General features: G+C 43.1%; 1 protein-coding gene across 1 annotated transcript in view; it reads left to right on the forward strand.

The window, feature by feature from the left end:
• Positions 1-21,190, forward strand: part of LOC133018373 (glypican-5-like) — a 90,456-nt gene that overhangs the window by 2,154 nt on the left and 67,112 nt on the right. The window contains exons 2-3 of the mRNA XM_061084729.1: positions 5,293-5,454; positions 19,101-19,804. Coding sequence (XP_060940712.1) covers positions 5,293-5,454; positions 19,101-19,804 — 866 coding nt within the window. The remainder of the gene's footprint in view (positions 1-5,292; positions 5,455-19,100; positions 19,805-21,190) is intronic.

Below are 21,190 nucleotides of genomic sequence, written 5' to 3' on the forward strand. Positions count from 1 at the left end.
TCCAGATGCGGACTGTGGCTCCTTGGTTCTGAACTATTAATTGACGTACATAATTTGTGTGTTTAAAAGGTTTGGTGAAGTGCATATTTGTGCAATTACCCTCCACCACCTCCCTGCTGCTCTTCCCCTTCACAGCTAATCAAACATTCACCAGTTCCTTTTGGGCCTCTACTTTATTTTGCTTTTTATTTGTGCTTGTCCTAGAGAGGCTGTTTTGGGTCAGGCAGAATCTTGTCATCAAAGCAACCAATGGAAGTGGGCGTCGGAGCGGGAGATTTGGTGTATACACGTGTGTGTGTACACAATTATGCTACTCTGCTTCAGCTCTCAGATCAATTGCCAACAAAAGCAAGTCTCGAAATTTGAAGTGGCAAACCTTCAGCCCTTTTCAGAGTTTGATGTTTGTATTAGGATACAGTGCTGCGTTTCATTCATGTGTGGTGACCTGATTCCTCACTAACCTCCAGGAGTGTGGCAGCGGGGAACTCATGAACAGGCCAGTTGGCAATGATTTTAATTATTTTTACTTTAACATTACAGATATTTTTTGTATGATCTCTCTCTAAATAATTCTGGTTTTCAAATAGTTGGTCCCTTATGATTATCATTAGATTCTTAATCTCATGTATTTTTGAGGAGAACTCATGTTGCAATTGCTCAGTGTCATTTTTAGATCCCTCCCTCCAGCTAAGGTCCATGGAACTTATAATGTCAAGTGCTTAAGCTTTGCTTATGAGTGACTTCTAAAAAGATTATTTTACCAATGTTACTTTTAAGTAGATTATCAATTACCAAACACTTTATTATTATTTTGCACCGGTTTAATATTTGTTTACAGCAGTGCCAAAGTTTAGAAAGAGCGACATTATCTCCATGCCAGATCCAGCATCAAGGGAACCAAGATAATCAGCGAGGTGATTTTGCTGATCCTGTGATTATTTTGAAGAGTTATGACCACTTTGGAGCTGTGGTACCCAGCCAAACGCTCAATATTGAGATTACCACTGGGTGCTGAAATAGCCCCCTGGAGATAGATCGTTTGGATAGCAGACTGTTAGCAGTGCTGTGTGCACAGACTCACTACTTTCACAGTTGGCTTATTGGATAACGTCCTCAGATATGATCAACCCATTTAACAGCTCAGTAAAAACGATCTGATTGAGCAGAGCTTATCTGATTATACCTACCACACACACACACACACACCTTTTCTTCATCTCATTGCTTTACTGCCATCCTCTGATTTACTGAGTCATTAACAGCTATTTAGGAGTGATAAGTGAAAGTGTCTTATATCTTTTATACAAGGCAGGCAGGGTCATGTGTTAATAGCAAGGGAGTGTGTTACCATGTGTCGCCACATCCTTAACCAGTGGTGGCGTCAAGAGCCTTAGCAAGCTCTCAAAGCTTAACATGGTCTTTGATTGGCGATGGTTATTTTGAGTCCCTTATGTTACCCTTATGTTACCCTTTGTCCCTGAGATACCTTACCTTGCACACACCCACTCCATACACACTCAAAATCATTAAGCATCTGGGACTTCTTTTCCTGGCCATCTCTCAAACACCCACTACAATCTAATGCAAAATTCACATGTGAACCTCTGGAGTGAGTTTTGTAAAACTGGAACCATTTGAAAAAAGACACAATGGATTAAAGTAACAAGATACAGTAAGGGCGAACTGAGGAGCACTAAGGAAGCAGATTCCCTTCTGAGAGTCTCCACACAACAGGTCTTATTGGGTTTTAGTCCGTTAGTCTATCTTGTCTTTAAGTTGATTGTGTGCGACCTTCCCTTTCTAGTTTGCTACTGTGATCGAGGCAGATGAGATTTTACGAGTTTAGTCTGCCAAGTCTATCCTCTCACCCTCCAATGATTCAAGCATCTAGAAAAGATGAATCATCTAATGCTCTAGGAATAGAAACAGTACACGAGAGAAGATGTGGTCTCTGAGAAGGAGTTTGGAATACTTTATCTTAAATGGTAACATGATTGCTCTGCCAGATTGTGGTTGAGCACCCATCTGATATGTTGCTGCTTCAACAGGTGTGCATCTATCTACCCAGCCTCTCACTTTTCTCTTTAAGATCTGTTTGACCAGCACCTGCCTTGTGGTCTGGCTTTTGACTCCGTGCCCATCACTCTGCTCCTGGATCTGGGGAAGAAAAACGTTTCGTTAAGGTTTTAAGGTTGTCCAAAAAGCAGGCCCGCAGCAAAAACCCTTTGAGTTTTGTTTTCATTCAAAGTTGTCCATCCAAAGCACATCAAATCGGCATAGAGTAAATATCCTGTATGTTCAGTGGATCTCCGAGCTTCAAAGGAACTGGCTTCCTGAGTCAGGAGAAGGGTAAATGCATTAATTGCTTAGTTTCTCAGAAAAATATCAAAACAGCAAAAACAGCCGCATCAGGAAATCGCAACCCTCCTTGTCATAAACACATTCATAATGCTTTAATATGGCAAAATACTGCAGAGGTATTTGTCACCTGAGAAGATTTAAGGGATTAGGATTCAGAGTTGACATCTACTCTGGAGAGCAAAGTGTGTTCAGCTTTAACCTGGCAGGATGACTAGCATACATAGGGGCACTAATTACAAAAGAACAGTAGAGTTCAGTTTATTGGTATGTTGGAATTTGTGGTATTGAGTTATATTCCAGAGTTGAGAGAGTTTAATTAGAAGATTAGACAAAATAGCATTTACAATTCATAAGAAATTAGAAATTAGTAAAACAAAAGGACCATAGCAAATTCTGTATATCATACTGCAGTCCAACAAACTGTTTCCTCATATTCTACAAATGTCCATTATAGCCACAACTTGTTGGATGAACTCTTGTGGAAAGGATAGCATTTTAATTTGTTGATATTTTGTTTTGTTTTGACATTATACTGACTATTAAAGCTACCATTACATCCAATGCTTTCATTTGATTAAACAATATTGACTAAAAAAGTTGATTGAGATGTCAAAGTCTTTTATATGTGTGTAGTTGTTGTATACAATGGGGGTATAATTGAACAATAGACATTACTCGAGGGAAGGCAGACAGATATTAATAGTGACTATAAGTCCTAAACCTAAATTACTTAAATGAAAAATGCTTCCATGAGTCCTTAATGCATATTTTATTTTACCATTAAGGAAGAAGCCACTGAGAAACAGATTATTAATACCCCAAATGTAAAATATTATAAAAGACACAAAAGCCAGGCTCATCAGTTCCTTTGCTGTTGGACAGACAAGCAGTGACATGGCTTCTAATGATTGAAGAAGGTGGCCTGGTATATTTCGTGACACAGTCAGACTGTCCTGACTGCTGTGGTGGCTTTAACAGCCAAAGTATTTCTGAGTATCACTTACTCCATGCAGCTACTCGCAAGGGACGGTGAGCTAGGCTGGATTCCACTCTGAGTCCCTGGATATTAGTTTCATATCACAGATAACACACAAACACAAAGGAGGGAACGAGCCTGCCAGTGAAGTGAACAGGGGCAGGGGCAGGAAAGGAGAGAGGACAGTCACCAAATATGGAGATTGGACAACCCTAAAGCAGAACTAAAACTGTTTATCGTGCTTTCAAAAGTCAATCAATAATATTACAAGAGGGAGACCTTTAGCATTCAAAGGGTTGTAAGAAATGACTATAAATATCTACTTGAGTTTCATAAAATGATCAATAAATTAGCCTGTTTAATCTCCATAATGATTAGGTCCCACCTGTGACGTCATATTATGCTTTGTCATTTTGACAAACAGTAGCTCATAAAAGGATTTTATGGGTAGTTATAGAAGACAACCAGTATATTTTATAGGCACTACTGCAAAGTTACACTTACCCAGTAAAAAGCAGTGGGAATGCCCAGTATTGCTTGATAAATTATAAAGGTTGAGGGAGACTGCAGGCAATATCCACGTGTCTTGATGACCTGGACTGATCGGTCTTACATTGGACAATGTCACTACCCCCCCCCTCCTGATTTAAGTGTCCATGCTAATGTCTGTTTAAATCAGTATCAATATCCCTGGTTTTATATGATGAAATACATTTGGGAGTGCCATATCGCAGTAACCCAAAAAATTGGTATGTTAGAATGTAGCGATGTAAAAAACGTTTTGTATAGGACTTTTGTGTAGGACTCAAAAGTTGTATATAGAAAGACCGGACTGTTAACAGAGATAGAGGTAATGAGCTGGAAGGGGCAGGACAGCCAGTTATGACTTCACTCCTCTGGCTCTGGGATGGGAACAAATGGAGCCTCGCTGGGTAATTAAGAGACACCAAGGCCTCAGTAGGATATGCCAGGCAAATGGGAGAGAGGAGGCAGAAAGGGAAAGAGGGATTGAGAATGCAACCCTATTGTGTTTCATGGAGGGATTTGGCCAGTGAGGCACTGGTCTTGCAGTCTGTCCTAAGGCCATGCTTCAGGCTCTGGTTACAACACCTGCCTCCAACCACCCCATTCGGCCCTTCCCCCTGTAAAATGAGTTATCATATCAGACTTCTGCATTGTGGAAATGCCCCTGCACATGTCAATTTGTGCAAGGAAATATGTGGAAAGGACAGTTTTAATAGCTCACGCTAATTGTGACCAGTCTCTGTGATGTCATGACAGTGTTTCTAAATGTGGTGATGGTGAGAGGCAGGTGACGCTGGCAGGACCCCGGCTGGACTCTGATTCAGCTGATGTAATTGTGCCTGATTGAGATGTTCTTTGGATCATAGTATTTGCAGTTAGGTCACTGCCTTCATGTGTTATAAACTGCTGTGGTATTGCTAATGAGAAGAGATGATTTCACACAAATTACTGGGGGTGTGTGTGGGTGAAAATTGCATGTGTTAAGAAAAGCTAGTTTTTAATTTTCACATTTCAAAATAAGTGTAAGGATGTTATTGTGTTTTTCCATACAACATGGAGTGTAAATGTATGTAGAAATAAATGTTTTGACGACATGTGTACAATTGTCTGAGCAAGAAGATATTTATATATAGCACAGACAGTATTTATAGCAGGAAACGTGGATGAATTCTTGGTCTACTTTCTCACCCTCCCATGGTGCCTCTTGTGTCTCCCAATTGAGTTATGTCCTGCCTGTCTATATATTAATATAAACACACACACACACACACACATACACACATATGTTTGTTTGATGTATTTCACTTCTATTTCCTGCATGTTATATGTTTTATGTGTTACCAAAGACTTAAACTAAAAAAAGACTGTTGACAACTATTAAATATATGTAATTGAATTTACTAAATATTTGTCTCTGTCTGCTTTTTTAGATGTGGACCTGTTGATTTGCAAGCACCAGGGGCCATCGTGCTGCACCAGGAAAATGGAAGAGAGCTACCAGTTTGCTGTAAAACGAGAAACCCTTCACAACATTCACTCCTACAGTTATGAGCTTGAACATCTCATCTCCGGCCACTCAGATGCCTTCCAGGGTAAGAGCCAGCACAAAGGGGCCAAGCTGGGGTTGGATGGGCCTGGCCTCAACTACTGGGTGGTTATTGATGGAGCGGAAAGAGATGTTGGGATTCCATGGTTTGTCTCTTAGTTATCTGGTGTTTACTGTATCTACCACGGCATGGGAACGACACCACAGGATCCTGACTTGACCCAGCTCCTTGCTCACTTGAAACTGAACTCAAACCCTGTACTTCAGTAGCAGTAAAAACAAAAAACAAACAAAAACGTAGTGTTTATTTTCTAGCTTGCAAGGCATATTTATTTGTTCAGTATTTTGGTCAAAAAGGTTTTAGTTCTCTAGGGTCATGCTAGCTGGTGGGCAGACAAGTGTGCAACTCACAAAATGGGCATGCATTTACTCCCCCTCCCTTCTTCTGTGGGTTTGGCAGGAGCAGAACTGTGGAGAGGGATTGCTGAGGGTAGACAGGAAAAGAGGGCATAGAGGCCGTTTTCAGCCTCTGGTGTTTGGTGAAAGATGGTCTGCTTTGTCATTATCTGATCCTGTTCCCAAGACAGCAGAGCAATTATTGGAACCATCGAAAAAATATACTGTATTCCTGCAGGGTCAAACAATTGGTGCAAGGATTGGTATTTATTTCGAGATATACTTACTTTTTTAATAGCAATAGTCTGGTCAGTTCAGATGTCTGTGTTCCGGAAAAAACAAAGCTCCTCTGTACATATGAATCTCGTTTCGGTAAGGTCTCGCCTGCCAAAGAAGTGCTACACCCAACCAAATCAAGCAATTGACTAGTCGCCCAAGCTTGTCCTCCCTCTTCCTATTGTAATTGCAGTCTTTCAAATTAAAATATTTCCGAAACAGACCATGTTTTTCCTTCCCAGAACCTCCAACACAATCCCACAGGGTTGGAAACATGCTTTGGATGGTTTTAGTGTCACAGGAATACCAGTAGACTGCAATTAGCTTTACAAGACAACAGGCAGCTTGGATGCTATGTTGGCCAAGTTTAGTTATGATGGATGCAAGCTGACTACTGGACTGGCAGGCCAATATGAAAAAGTCTCATCATATGTGAAAACCTGGTGTGATGAAAAAAACGGTCAAGGAAAATTAAGTAACTTCAGACCTTCTTGTCATGTAAATGAATATTGTCAGAGTCAACTTGTAAATATCATAATAACAGGATATATAAATGTCACAAAATGTTCCTTGTGGTACAATAGAAACGACATGTGACATTTCAGTTCCTTCAAAACTATGTAGACATAGTTAGGGAGAGAAGTCCCTCTTACAGCTGTTTCACCAGCGGGTTACGTGGATATAATTATCTGTGTTTCTGGTATTAATCCTTTGCATCATTATTAGGATCTTTCCCTCCTTACCTCATGTCTGAGCGTGTCTGGAGAATGAAGATCAGGTGTTCCACATATCCAGAAAAGGTCAAGATGGAAAATAACAATGGAATAACAACAGAAACTGGGCTATGGTGGTGCCGAAAATGATGATGTCATTAGCCCTCAATTTGCAAGGCCATCTAAGGACAGTCTCTGTGCTGTCTGAGTGCCTTGGGTGGAATGTGAAGTAGCAAGTGGCTCATACCAAATTAATTAAAATGAGAATATGATTTTGGCTGATACCACTGGTACTGTTATTCACACACTGGATGTTTGGAAATTGTTTGTGGGTAGCTCTCTTCTCCTGCCCCTTATGGTTTATATTGTGTCCATCTAATTGCACCACATGCAGTTCACCACCTAGGCACTTGTCTTGTGCTGTTAATCTGCATTTTTTGTTGGATAATTCCTTCATCGTGTGGCCGTATGGCAAATTTGACAGGATTGTGTGTGTGTGTGTTTCCTTTATGCTATGTGGCATTTATTGTTGTAACTAAAAATCACTGTGCTTATTCAAAGGTTTAGCCAGAAGCAAGTCCCCAGGACATTAATGCTGCCTGTGTGTGTTTTCTTTGGCTTTCCTCTGTTTTGACAACCCGTTAAGGCCTTGATGTGCTTTGTCATGAGTGGGAGTTGTCATAGGACCCAATATACACAGACTGCATTTATGAAATCAGGGTCTTTTTTGCAAATGTTTCTGACACTATGAATACAAATGAAAAGATTAAAATGTAGACCGTAATACCAAAGTTTTCTTGAAAAACTGAACCGATTAGCCTTTGAGATTCTCCAAATATCTTCTTATGTCACACTCTAAACCTTGCAGGCAGGTTCCTTGTTTTACGCAACAACCTCCTTCCTGCTCAGTATCCTCTTCTACCGTTCAACCTTTCCCAAACACACTCTCAGATCCCCCCAGGCCAACCCCTATGGTCCCTTCTCTCACAACCAGCACACAAACACAGACTCTCCTAATCCATGCCATTGTTGATAGGTAATGAGTGTTGGGGCATAATGGTCGATAGGTGTCAACAACAAAAAACCCAGTCTATGCTGGACCAAGTTTGGCCAGCTTAGAGCTGCCATCAAGGGCTTTGGGTTGTCAGACTTCTATAGCCAATCAGATCAGGCCAACTTTCTGAGGATAACTTATTGGCTGAGAGAGAGGTTAACAGATCAATTGGCCACTAGTATGTGTTTATGTTTTTTGTTGTTGCCCTATTTACTCAGTTAAAAGTTAGAATCGTCGATTAGAGGAAGCACTTAAATCAGTTACGCCAAGCTTACTTATTCGTCCCACTGTGCAGCCATTGCTTGGTTGGCAAATTGTTGCACAGGCGATCCAATGTGTGTGTGTGTGTGTGTGTGTGTGTGTGTGTTTGTGTGGCAGACAGGTGGAGATGATGAGCAAGGGAGAAATTATCTGGGTATATGGTCACACTACTGGGAAGCAGATGTCAAGAAAACGCTGACACTTTTGATTACCAGTGTCACTGATATGATGGGACGTGGGCCACAGCTAAAGGCCATGACATCTGTGTTTGTGTGGGTTGGTTGTAAGTGTGTGTGTGTGTGTATGTGTGTGTGTGTGTGTGTGTGTGTGTGTGTGTGTGTGTGTGTGTGTGTGTGTGTGTGTGTGTGTGTGTGTGTTCATGTGTCTGTAATGCTGGCATTTGAGTGTTTAGTACATGTGCATCTTGATGGTTGTATATGTGTACCAAAGACATGTGAGCATGCACAGTATTTACCACCCTTGTAAGTCACCGTGACCACCTCAAGGCTCAAGTTGTCCTCACAAGAGTTGACAAATGCTTTTCAGGGGAATGTATTCTCCTGCCCTGGATAGCACTCTATCATCAATGAAAGTGCCTTGCATTTAAAAGTAATTGTGTCCTTCAATGACGGGACAAGGACCACACACTAGAGAAACTGAGAAAGATAGAGAAAGAGGCCGAGGCAGACGCTGGGCTTTTACTCGCTGAGGTGATATAATGAGCTGTCTTATTATGTAAGAACTCTCTAGAGCCTACCCTGTCCTGAGAGACAGCAAGTGCATGAGCATATGCAAGAGACATTACTACAACCTGTGGCGAAGGGATACTTGAGGGTGTTTGCTGTTAATGTCAGGCTGCAGAAAGATTGGTTAAGAAAGACCAAGAAATAGGCCTCACAGACTATGTACCTTGATGGTGCATCTTCCCCTGTGACTCCCTGTCTCCCTTGGCTCTCGCAGGTCCAACCGATTGTCTCTTTCTGACCCTTGGGAATTTGCAGCCTCCCAGATCACGCCTGTTGTTGTTCGTGCCCCAACCCTCCAGTGTTTTTACATTTCCCCTCAAGGCAGAGACTCATAATGATATCCAGCCTAAAGCCTTGCTGTTCAGAAGACACATCAAATTTAAACTGTTGAAAATTCCTTGCGTTCTTCACTTTGACTCTCAGGATCATCTTGGGTGGGTCACAGAAAAGTCGACATAAAAGCAACAGCACATTGATTAAATAGTGATGATTAGTAAGTGTCTATGTCTCCAATTTGTGTAAGCATGTCTCGGCATGTGTGTGAAAGTCATTGCACTGATGAATCATGGCTGGGGTCCTATCTTCACTCCTCCATCAGACAGGCCACTCTATCTATAATGCGATCTCTCGGCATTTGTCCGGAAGTTGTCTAACTCATTTAGCCTGTGATCGTCTTAGTCTTTCCTTTCTCACATCATTTTTTTCCCTCTCACTTTATGTCTGCATGTATTTTCCTCTGCAGATGTTTTGACCGACAGTGTTATTGCTCTAGAGGCCGATGCTTGGACACAGGATGACATTGCTCTGCACCATGAGCTCATGCTTAAATTAGGGAGGATATCCGGAATCCATCCCTACACGTCCCATTTAATCATACAGGGCGGAGGAGAAACGTGTTTATCTACCTAATAGTCGAGCAAATACATCGTGAGAGAAAGTGTGTGTGTGTGTGTCTCTTAAGCATGGCTGTATTTTAATGATACGCCTTTCTACTCTCCTGAGTAGACATGACACATGTGGGCAGGATGCTTTTCCCTCAGAGTTTGCAGCACTCAGGCTCACTGGGGAGAAGCAGAGAACAAAGGGAACAAGGGGAGGAGTGAGGGGAAAAGCTCAAAGCCTCTCGCAACCATAAAGTCACACTCAAAGCTTGTCTAATTACTTCTGCTTTTCATCTGCACCTCTCACCTCCGCATGGATGTGTGAGAAGTGTGAGAAGTCAGAGGAGCAGGGAGTCGGGCCTAGAAACTGCGGAGAGAGAAGTGGAGATGGAGGAAGGGCTCGTGGTGAAAGCTGCATTTCAGTGAAAGGGTCCACAGGTGTGTTTCAATGCAGTTCTGACAGGTCTATGCAGCCATGCAGAGATTCAACAAGTTCCTACCCAGCGGAATCACACCTCCCTGCTGCTCACCGTTCATCCTCTCTCTTCCTGGGTGTCTCTCTCGGTCTGTGGTCCATGCTTTGTCAGCAGTGGTTGCTTAACAAGAGCATGCTGGTTCTCGGAAGGCTATGTGCCAACAGCTTGCTTGCTGGCATGTGCTCTTCAGGGAACCCTCGTGTCTCAAAGATAACTCAGCTGCCAAATGTGCTCGCCGCAGAAATTCTTCCCTATTATTTTCTTCACCCCAAAAATCTCCTTTTGTTATTCTTTGTCATTGTTATTCTGCTCCCCAACAGCCCCAGTCCTCCTCACCAACCACCCATACTTACCAGTATCACATCTAGAGCCTACACAAATACAAGCTCTGTGTAGTTAAAGGCGTGCCATGGCTGCGCATCCATAATTTGACACAATAGCATTAAATAAATCTGAGATAAATACTTTTGTTAATTCCTCGCCAACACAATTTTCTCTAACATGGAATAATGTTTTGACACAACGTTACAAATACTGTTTCTGACTTTCAGCTGTAGCCTCAACAAACACTCCTGGTGGAGACTAAGCTTCATCCGTCTCGTGTGATGACAATAAGCTTGATGTCCAGGAAGTTTCTTGGTAATCAGACAAAGTCGCATCTCCGGGGGCTTGCTCTCTGTCCAAGAGAATTGAGCTTTTCTGGAACACAATCTGTCTGGGTGGCTGATGGGATTTGCACTCTAACGCTGCTGATTGGTCCAGCCTGGCCTCTTCCTCTGTCCTGTCTGACTCCGCTGCACCGGCCCTTTGCAGGCTGATCCCAAAGCCATAAAATGTGTGTGTGCGTGTGTGTGTGTGTGTGTGCGAGAGAGGGAGATAAATATCTGTGTAGACACGTATATAGCAGCTGTCAGTCAAAATTCTTTTCAGAAAATGTCCAACAACCTACAAATTCCCAAGCTTTTATTCAGTTTAATGGAGGGAAACATAAAGATTTTGGCCAAAACAAGGTCATTCAGGGAGAAAGAAAAAAAGAATTGGTGAGACTTAGCATGAGAGGGAAAGGAGTAGGACATTACAAATTGACTTGCAATGCCTGTGAAAGAGCGCTGCTTCCACTTGATGCCTGTGGGAGATCAGGGTGTGTGCCTAATATGTGCTTTTAATGCATAAGTGGAAGCACGTCTGATGTTCATGTCTCCGTGTTGTGACTCACTCTGTTGCCTCAGCTCAAAGTCGCTCAGAATTGGCTGTGTTCCTCCCACCTCTCGCTACCAGCTCACTTCGTCACTCCTCCATTCAAGTCAACTCACTTTCCTTTCATTACGCCCTGTGTTGGACGGCGCTCTCCTTCTCGCCTCTGCGGCTCCTCGCACGCCATTAAGGAGTCCCCGCGGAAGACTTCATTCACTAATCCTCCAGTCTTTCAATCTGTTGTATTCCAGAGGAGGAGGTCCAATGAAGGAAATAAACAGTTACGCAGAATGTTGATCAGACCCAGCGCAGCCTTGTCGGGTTCTTTTGATCCGTGACTCTATTTGCTGTATTGTCTGCAATACTGAAGAGATCTGCTCCACCACCATTGGCAACTTTTAAATACCTCAATTGGTTTCAGTCATAATAATTATAATAACTTTAGTTGAACAGCACTTATTTAAACAAAAGGTTATACAGCTCCTCACAAAATAAATGGCAAAAAAAGTTAAAATAAAGTTCTTTAACTCAACTTTAAGCGCCAAATGATGACATACTAAGGTAGAAACCTTCAAATAATTGACATTAACTGGAAGAAACCTCTTGCAGAACCAGACACAGTGTGGGCATCTGCCTCAACCGGTTGGGTAGGGCGTAGAATATTGGGAGAAGGAGAAGAGAGGTGGGTGTTAAAGAGGGGAGAGAAGGGGAGAGGAGGAGAGAGAGGAAAGCTAGACCAGGAACAGTTGTGTAACCATCATGTCTCAGCTCTGTCAGACTGGTTGTGATAATGAAAATACTAATCTTCAGTTGTGCCTTTCGCTTCATCAGGTGTTTCGGCTTTGATTTGCAACAGAGTTAAAAGCCGAACCTGAGGGAATGCTGAGGCTAAAGGTAAATCTGACTGTCTACTGGCTTGTGTAGCAGTGCTATAAAGCCATGTGGCATGCTCACTAGATCAAACATCATTACCTTCACATAGGGCAGAGTCAATCGCTGACCCAGAGACACTACATAAAATATAGATAAAAAGGCAGATAAAAAGGAATAAAAGGATTTCAAACAGCACAGTAGCACCAGAGCTACAAGTTACTTTACAAATCAAAATATTATGATGGAATATGTCCTATACAAATATTTGTACACATTTATCTCGATTACCTAGTGTTTTCATTTGATTTAACTCACACCACTCAACAGACCAACGTTTTTATGTGTGGTTTTTAATGGCATAAGCTTGAAGGCTTAGGGCTTATCAAAGAGCTTTTTTGACCCATAATTGAAGCAATATACAACAACTGACCCTCTCTATGCTGAAGCTGAAAAATGAAAACAGGGGCCACACTTGCTAAGAAAAGTGGAAAATTCTTCATCAGAGCTCCCTTTCATCCTGGATTCCTTTCACACCTGAGAGTGCGTTCAAGGGCCTGTTCTGTGTTAATCATTTGTTAGCTTAAATGTTTCCTTTCCTCCATCAGTGAAAATCTGGAGTCCAGTCCCTTTTCTCTGAGCCGTCTCCTTGTCATCATCAGGTTCTACTTAATATTATAGGTTATTAGTTTGACAAGGCTGTTTTGTTTATCACAAAGCTGCACTGTCATCAGTGAAGCCAGGTTTTGGAGAAAGTGCCTCCAGTCATTCAGATGAAGTTGATATTTTTGTCTGCAGAGTACAAAGTTAATGGCAACTGATTTGCTGTTGCACGGAATTTACATTTCTTAATTATTTCTGTCTATGCAGCAATCAGAGTTTATTAATCACCACGATCTAGGAATGAAGTATTTCAGTATAACTGCCGAGCAATTTCTAGTAGAGGCAGCAGTATCCACACAGAGCAGAGCCACACAAACCTCTCACTTGGACAATAAATGGACATGGACAATAAATACAATTTAAAAGACTTCAATTCACATAAAAATGTTACGACATAAAACACAAGGGGATCTCATTATATTTTAATAACAATTTTCCCAAAGGCCAATGGCAGCTGGAACAATGAATTTCTGTATTTGTTCTCCATAGAAACAAACTGCATCAGCGGCCAGACAGACACAGATAAACCTGGGCTCAGCCAGCACTGCACTGGCTGTTGGTGGTGGAACACTTCTTGTGAGTCAGAAGTCATTCCTGTGCCTCTGACATACATTGGATCGCAGCTTTGTGTAGTTACCAATGGATGTTTTTGAATATATGACACACACCAGGACTGCACCATATCAAAAGTAACACGTGATTTATGTAGCCTACCAATAAACACAAGAGAGAGGGGTGGTGTATACAGACCATAGACCTGTGGCCCCGTTAATGCTTAGGACCAGAGGTGCTGTCCATCAGCCTGTCAACAGTCTGCCCCCAGGCTGGCCCTCCACGTCTCCCCTTTATGGTAACAGCCATTTGAACAGCCTTCCCTCACTCCCTCCCCTGCTCTCCCCCTCAGCCCCTCACCCACTACCCCCGCTCAGTTTCCTCTGTCCCTGTCCCTCTCTCGTCTGCTCGTTCCTCTGCCTTCGATCATGTTTCCCCACTTTGGCCCGAGCTGCGATCTCCCCCCCCCCCCCCCCCCCTCCTTTCGCCACCCACCCCCCCTACATTACTGCCCAGTGCACGTCGAATGCCCCCGGCATCCGAGGAATTGTTTATGTTTCAGAGTTTTGATATGGCCTGGGCTGCCTTTTTAATTACCGGGGACACTGATGGAGAGATGAGGAGCTTTCTAAGCCCCCTCTCCTCCTCATCCTTAAACTCCTCCTGTGCTCCCTCTCAAGCTAATCGTCCCACCTGTTAGCCCCCTGATCGGAAAAGACAAGCAAATTAGGATTTGGGGCTTGGGTTAGCTGGACTATGTTCACAACCATAGATACAGGTTTTCTCAGTGGATTGTGGAGTTTGTCTGCAGCTCCCCAGTTCTTGCAGGTCAACTTTGTCCGACAGATGAGTCATGCTCCCACTTTAGAAGCATGATTTTGCCACATGAGTACGACAAATCAACAGATTGATTGATTAATTGACTTATTAATAGTTTATGACCGTTAAACTGTCTGCTGAAAGGTTAGAGGCTGTGAGAGTGTATGACATTGCAGCTCTCCTCTGTAACCTAAGGTGACTAGTGCTGTGTGGGAGATGGGCCTATGTACAGTACTAATTAAAACAAGGATATGTAATCTACACACGTGTCACTATGTCACATATCTTTGTGGTGACCTGCCTGAAACCCTAGCCTACGGTGGGATTAAAATTCTTTGCTGAGAAGATGGTTGGCCAGGTCTGGTCGGGACTGATGGCCAAGATAGGAATGGCCCACAGCTCCATGGTATGAGAACAGTGTCTCCTACCTCATTATCACAATATTACGGCATCTCAGAGAACATGCAACCACACACACACACACACACACACACACACACACACACACACACACACACACACACACACACACACACACACACACACTTCTATAGGCACATATGTACATACTTAAAAATACAGACATACAATACACTGACTCATGCTTGCACTCACTTAAAATATGCAGTCTCGCTTATGACAAATATTTAAATGCATTTGTATATTTAACTCTGGGCTACACCACTAGGTAGGATGGGGGGAAGTTCTGGGTGCATTTCTTTGAGCAAAAGTCATAGAACTTCTCATACGTTTTACAGGATTAAATGTCAGCGCAATGCACACAAGTTAAATTATGATTCCTTTGGGTTGAAAGGTAAAGTAAACAAATAATATACAGTTTTCTGTTGACGTTGAGTCACACAATGTCTCCTCTGGATAAAATGCTTTTACTACGATTGATGATGTTTCTTCTTCTGTCTGGATTTTTTTCTCATGTCCACCAATGTGCTGTGGCTGTGTGGCATGCATCTCTGGCAGTGTCTGTCTGGATTCTACCACTAGGAGCCACCAAAGTCAGACAGTTTTAGTGCTATTTTAAATAATAATAAAACAACAACAATTAACTTCAGACCACATCAACAGCTAACTTGTCTCTTGAACTGATAGTAATAGTAACACAGTATAATTATTTTGTCTCATCTGTCAGACACATACCTGCCTGCCCTGACAGTATGGTACCACGTGTCTGGGCTGAGTTTTGCCAACCCAGCTTTCCTGCTTTTGCCTTGGTTACCTGCACATACTGTGACAATACTGCTCACTTACACATACACACACACAGACACACACAGACACAGACACACACACACACAAACACTAACGCACCGCACACACGTCTGTGTAAGTGGCTTAGAAATCAGAGACCACTCGGCAGCAAAGTCAAGGAACATTACATATGCGACTCAAATCACAGAGGCTCCACTGTGCTTATTTTGACTCAGTTATTGTGGCAGCTTCACCATGGTGACACGCGAGAATTTAATTGTGCTGGTTAAACACTGGGTTGCCATGCAGAATGTAAAGTGGAAATAACTTTGTGTGATTGAAACCCTGTGATCGCAGAAAGGGGCCTTGGCATAGCATTGATGGAAAGATATGGTATAATGTCCCATCGCAGCGCCATGAATTCAACTGATTGCAGGACAAACGCCTCCTCTGCATTACCACCACTGCTTTTTGATCCATTGAATACCTTGTTTATTCCAACAAGAAAGCATACTAAATTACAGATAAAGCAGACCTGTTCATTTCATTTCTGTATAGTTAGCGTCACAATTATGTGTTTAAAAAGTCAGTGTTTGGAGAACTTCCTTTCAAATTAGACATAATTGCTTCACGCACAATGGCTTGGGTCCAGCCAGACTTCATTTCCCAAGATGCATGCTGATGGGGCACTGTGACATGGTAATGATAGCCACCCACAACAGTGTGTCTGAGTGGAGTGTGGTCAAATCCAGATTCAGAGACAGTGGTCACACGGACCAGTCAACCCCGACTGACTCTCATGCAGTGGTAGTTAGGACGTAAAAAGCTCTCTGTCTTTGGTTTCTTGTTTTGTTTAGTTTTGTTTTTAACCTGTTTCCCAGTACTGGAAAGTGCAGGGAAACCCACACTGATTCGTCTCGATTTATCACAGGATGAGAACTCGTATCTGTGCGTGGGAGAGTACTTGATAGAGGACAGAAATGAACAGATGCAGCAAATAAACAAATCATGCAATCCACTTTCGTGTTTGTCCGAGGACGTGTGGAGAGGAAGAAAGGTGGATTCTTGTCCTCGTTCAGGGAAGGCCATGTTTGAACTGTCAGCCATGGAGAGACAGGGAAGTGCTCCGGACCCAGGGGCTAAATGAATCCAGATGTCCAGGCATGTTCACAAGGTGGAGTCCACTTGTACAGTAGTTGTTTTTCCTTGTTTTAAAGTTCGCTCTCTCTTTTTTTATTCCATTTTTTTCCCTGGCAACCTCCCACTCGCTCTTCCTTCTTTCCCCTCTTTCATGCTCTCCCTGTGTCACACACTTGGCAAATGAAAAAAAAAAGGCCTTTTTAACAAGTACAGAACGTCTTCAGGATTTAATGAGCCTGTCGCAAACCCTCAGCGAGACTTGCATCCAGCCATGGCCCTCTTAAGACTGGGTTTTAAAATTTGAATATCATTGAGAGACCTTGATTGATTCCTCTATGTACATACCTTGATATGTGGAGGAGATGAGTTTTGTTTTTGTTCTTACCACACTTCACTGAAAGTAAAGTTTGCGAGCATGATCATTTTATAAAAACATTATGTAATACTGCGTAACCCGAGCCGGTAGATACATCTTGTGGGTTGAAAGACCTGTTGCTATTGAGCCTTGCAGCCTGACTGGAAGGTGAGCAGGCCGGCCTCACACTGGTACCAGCACTGCAGCCCCCCCCCCCCCCCCCCCCTGGGATTAGAACTGGAACCATTTCTATTTTGGTTTGTCATTTCTTTGCTCTTGTTGGTCTGTCATTAGCTGAATATGTCTGGAGAGTAATAATCCCTACCAGACCATTAAACCTCACGTCTGTCCACTTTATTTCGGTACCACACATCACTCTCTTCAAACCCCTTGTTTAATAGGCGACATATTTAAACGTTTTATGAGTGGGAGCTGCGCTGATCATGACGATAGTGTTTTCTGGAGTATTACAAATGACCGGTGCCTTTTACAGACCATTGGGGAGTCCCTGTGTGTCACAGACAGCGGTCATATTAGTGCAGCTGTTGGGGAGGACATGACTGTTGTTATCCTTCTGTCTGTGAGCAGGGAGGGGCTGGACACACACACGCACACACACACACACACACACACACACACACACACACACACACACACACACACACACACACACACACACACACACACATATACACTCAATTGGTAATTGTGCTGAAACACAGTGGCTTTTCTACAGGAAATGTATTCTTATGATTGAAAATGTTCCAACATCAAGCAAACTTATTAAAAAAACTTTGATCAAACTTATAATTATGTCTGTTCTATGTATGATGTATAAGTGTGTGTGTGCGTGCGTGTGTGCGTGTGTGTGCCTGTGTGTGCATGCATGCCTGTGTGTATATGGTGATCTTTGGATTATGTATGTTGGCACCCTCCTTCTCTTGTGTCTCAATTTCTGTACAGTTGCCGCAGCCCCTTACGTCCTGGCATGCTTTGACGGTGACATCACATCCCAGAGAAGCGCTGTGTCCAGGACACGTACATGCAAACTAACACACATACATGTAGATCCAGTGCCACACAGTTGCACGCTGGAGGGACTGTGTGGAGAGAAGGAGAACGGGACACAGGCTTATAAGATTAAGCGGTTGGGCTGTCAAGGAGAGAATGGGATAAGAGGATGAGTTGGCTTTAAAAAAGAGGTTCCAGCCCATGTTGTAATCAACAGGAATGTGCTTGAGTTAACTTTGAAATTTGTACATAGAGAATTAAATTGGACTAGAAGTGTGTGCAGAGGGCACATGCAGCCGCCAAAGCTGACACCCTGTGTCGCCATGTTAAAGAAAGTTTATCCGGGTCCCCGCCAACATTGAATGGTTTCTTCCTTCGGTCACACCCCACCCCTCCACGCAAAATCATGGAAATCAGTTCTGGAATTTGTGCAAAAACCTGCAAACCAACAGAAAGACAAGTTCATAGGGTTATTCCTTTTTTACGCCTTTACCTGTCTCCTCTCATTCAGCTTTTCTGCTCTGTTACAAAACCTTGCTTAGGAAGAAGTGGCACTTCACCGGTGCTAATCAGCCTCTGCACTGACATCATTGATTGCTTTATAGCTTCACTTGCTCACCGGGAAATGACACAAGAAGTTGATGACTGAACTATTTTTGTGTGTGTGTGTGTTGCAGAGTCGTTGCGTGCCAGAAATCCCTGTAGAACAAAAAAAACGTATTTGTCATTGCAAACGCAAACTGATTGCGGTTGGTGCTCATATCAGCAGTATGTTCAAGTGTGTCGCTGTCTCTCAAGACAAACTTATCGGGGTGATGACTTCATACACAGTGATATCCAAATGCATTATAGGGAAACTTGACACTGGTTCCTGAGCCAACTTACAGATACACACAAGCCAAGCTTTGCTGGTTGGGAGCCAAGGTTGGGAAATGTGTTTTCATTTCGCATGCCTTGCCCATTTCACGGGGAGCTTTTGGATCATGCCATCATGCCTAATCAAACATTTGTCACATGCCCTTGTCTGTCCTCCTGTTGTATCTTCTAACCTCTAGGTTTGTCTTGTGCTTGCCTTGCAGACATGTTCCAGTACCTGCTATCTTTCTCTCAGGGACACCTGAGTTCTCTGTTGGAGGGAACTTATCCCTCCCTGTCCCGCCAAACCTTACCCCATGTAAATCAACTCTTCTCCTCCCTCTCCCTCTACCTCCGTGGGGCCAACGTTTCAGTGGAGGCTGCGGTTCAGCAATTCTACAACAACCTTTTCCCACTCGTCTACACACGACTCATCAATCCAGGTGTCGAAGGCAGCATGACAGCGGGCAGTGAGATGGGCGACTGTCTCCGTATGATCAGGCAGGATGTCAACCCCTTTGGGCCTCATCCAGCCGTCATGGCGCAGGAGCTGGCCGGGGCACTGGGAGCAGGGCGGCAACTGGGGCTGGCGCTGGAGGAAGGCGTGGAGGTGATGAACGCCACCGAACACATCATCCTGAGCAAAGAGTGCATGAAGGGCCTCGTGAAGATGGTGTACTGCTCCCACTGCAGAGGCCTGACGCTTATCAAGCCCTGTGTTGGATACTGTCTGAACGTGATGAGAGGCTGCTTGGCCAGCGTGTCAGAGCTGGATCAGCCTTGGAGGAGGTATAGCAGTTTATTGGAGCAACTCACCCACGCCATGGCCGGGCACCACAGCCTGGAACTGGCCCTGCTGGAGGTCAGGGGTCGCGTTCACAAGGCCCTGCTGTACGCACAGCTTCATGGTCCAATCATCACCGCCACAGTGAGTACACACTGCAGAAACATAGCTCAGCAGCTTAATGGCACATGCAAAAAAAACACACTAAACCTTTTTTTGTTGGACATCTTTGCTTTTTATACATATACTTTGGCAACATTGAGTGTATTGATTGGAGGCTTTTCAGGCCGCATGTGGGCTATGAGATATTTTTTTCCACCACTGCAACAAAGAACCCTGCACACTCCATTAATGTGCACAGTATTGAAACTATTCAGAGAAAAATAATGTTTATTCTACGAAAATGTTCAGCCTCCTCCAAAGAAATCGCGGCAGGGTTGAGGCTGGAGTCATTTTCCAAAACAGCAAGGCAGATAAAAATCACCACTATTGTTTGGAGTTTTACTGTAAGGGGATATTATAAATTATAAATTCTTATGGTTGAGTACAACCATATGCCTTATGCTATATGTGGTTATAAGTATCATGAATTGCTGCAAGACACTTATTTAAACTGAGTACTAATGTATTCTGTCTGAATCTACAGTGAAAATTGAACATTTGTACATAAGAAGCAAATTGTAACACAACTCAGATGTGATACACGCTCATTAGTGGCTCTGTTTGCAAATCATTTAACATCTTTAATCAGCCTGGCCAGTAAATACAGAACACTGTGATCCATATCTTTAACTGTTAAACAACACCCCACAAAAGGCAGAAAGCTACATGTAGGTGTGAGGTAACGCAGGTCATACACCACGGCTACATTCACACTACTACGTTAAGATTGAAAACGTGTTGCCTGGCTACTACTTTGGAGTTTTAAGGCACCTAAGACGTTTGGAGACGATAATGCAGTTACCTTCATTCGCCTCCTGATTGCTTCTAATCAGTCCCGACTTCAATAAATCCTTGCCCTCACTTTCAGCATTATTGTTTCTCATTCTAAGCATTTTCTATAATTAACCAATTAAGCAGTGTAGACAACCAGCGTCCTGCTCATGCCCAAACGTAACATTGCCAATGTACGCCAATGATGGCAAGATGTGCATTTGTAGGTGTGTCAGTACGCCGAGGGAATATCAATGATGCAAAGCTAAAATGCTCATGTGGACTGTTAGAGTTTTAAAATGAAAATGTAGTAGTATGGATGTGGCCCAAGGAGCAGGAGGCGATTAGCTGAGAGTGACGTCAAGAAGAACAATTGAACAATAGAATTTGATTTTATTTAAATGTATACGACCACATGAACCGAGGAGTTTTGGACGCTTCCACAACCTTTAGAGGCCCTTGATACTGAACACGTGGCTGGACAGGACTCCCTGATTTCGAGGAATGGTCTTTTTATTCTCTTGAGACTGTGTTTCTCTGATATTCGGCCTTACCTGTTGTCATTTCATTAGAAGGGTTACAAATTAACGTCTTGAT

Source organism: Limanda limanda, chromosome 13 (assembly GCF_963576545.1).
Source record: "Limanda limanda chromosome 13, fLimLim1.1, whole genome shotgun sequence".
Classification (NCBI taxonomy): Eukaryota; Metazoa; Chordata; class Actinopteri; order Pleuronectiformes; family Pleuronectidae; genus Limanda; species Limanda limanda.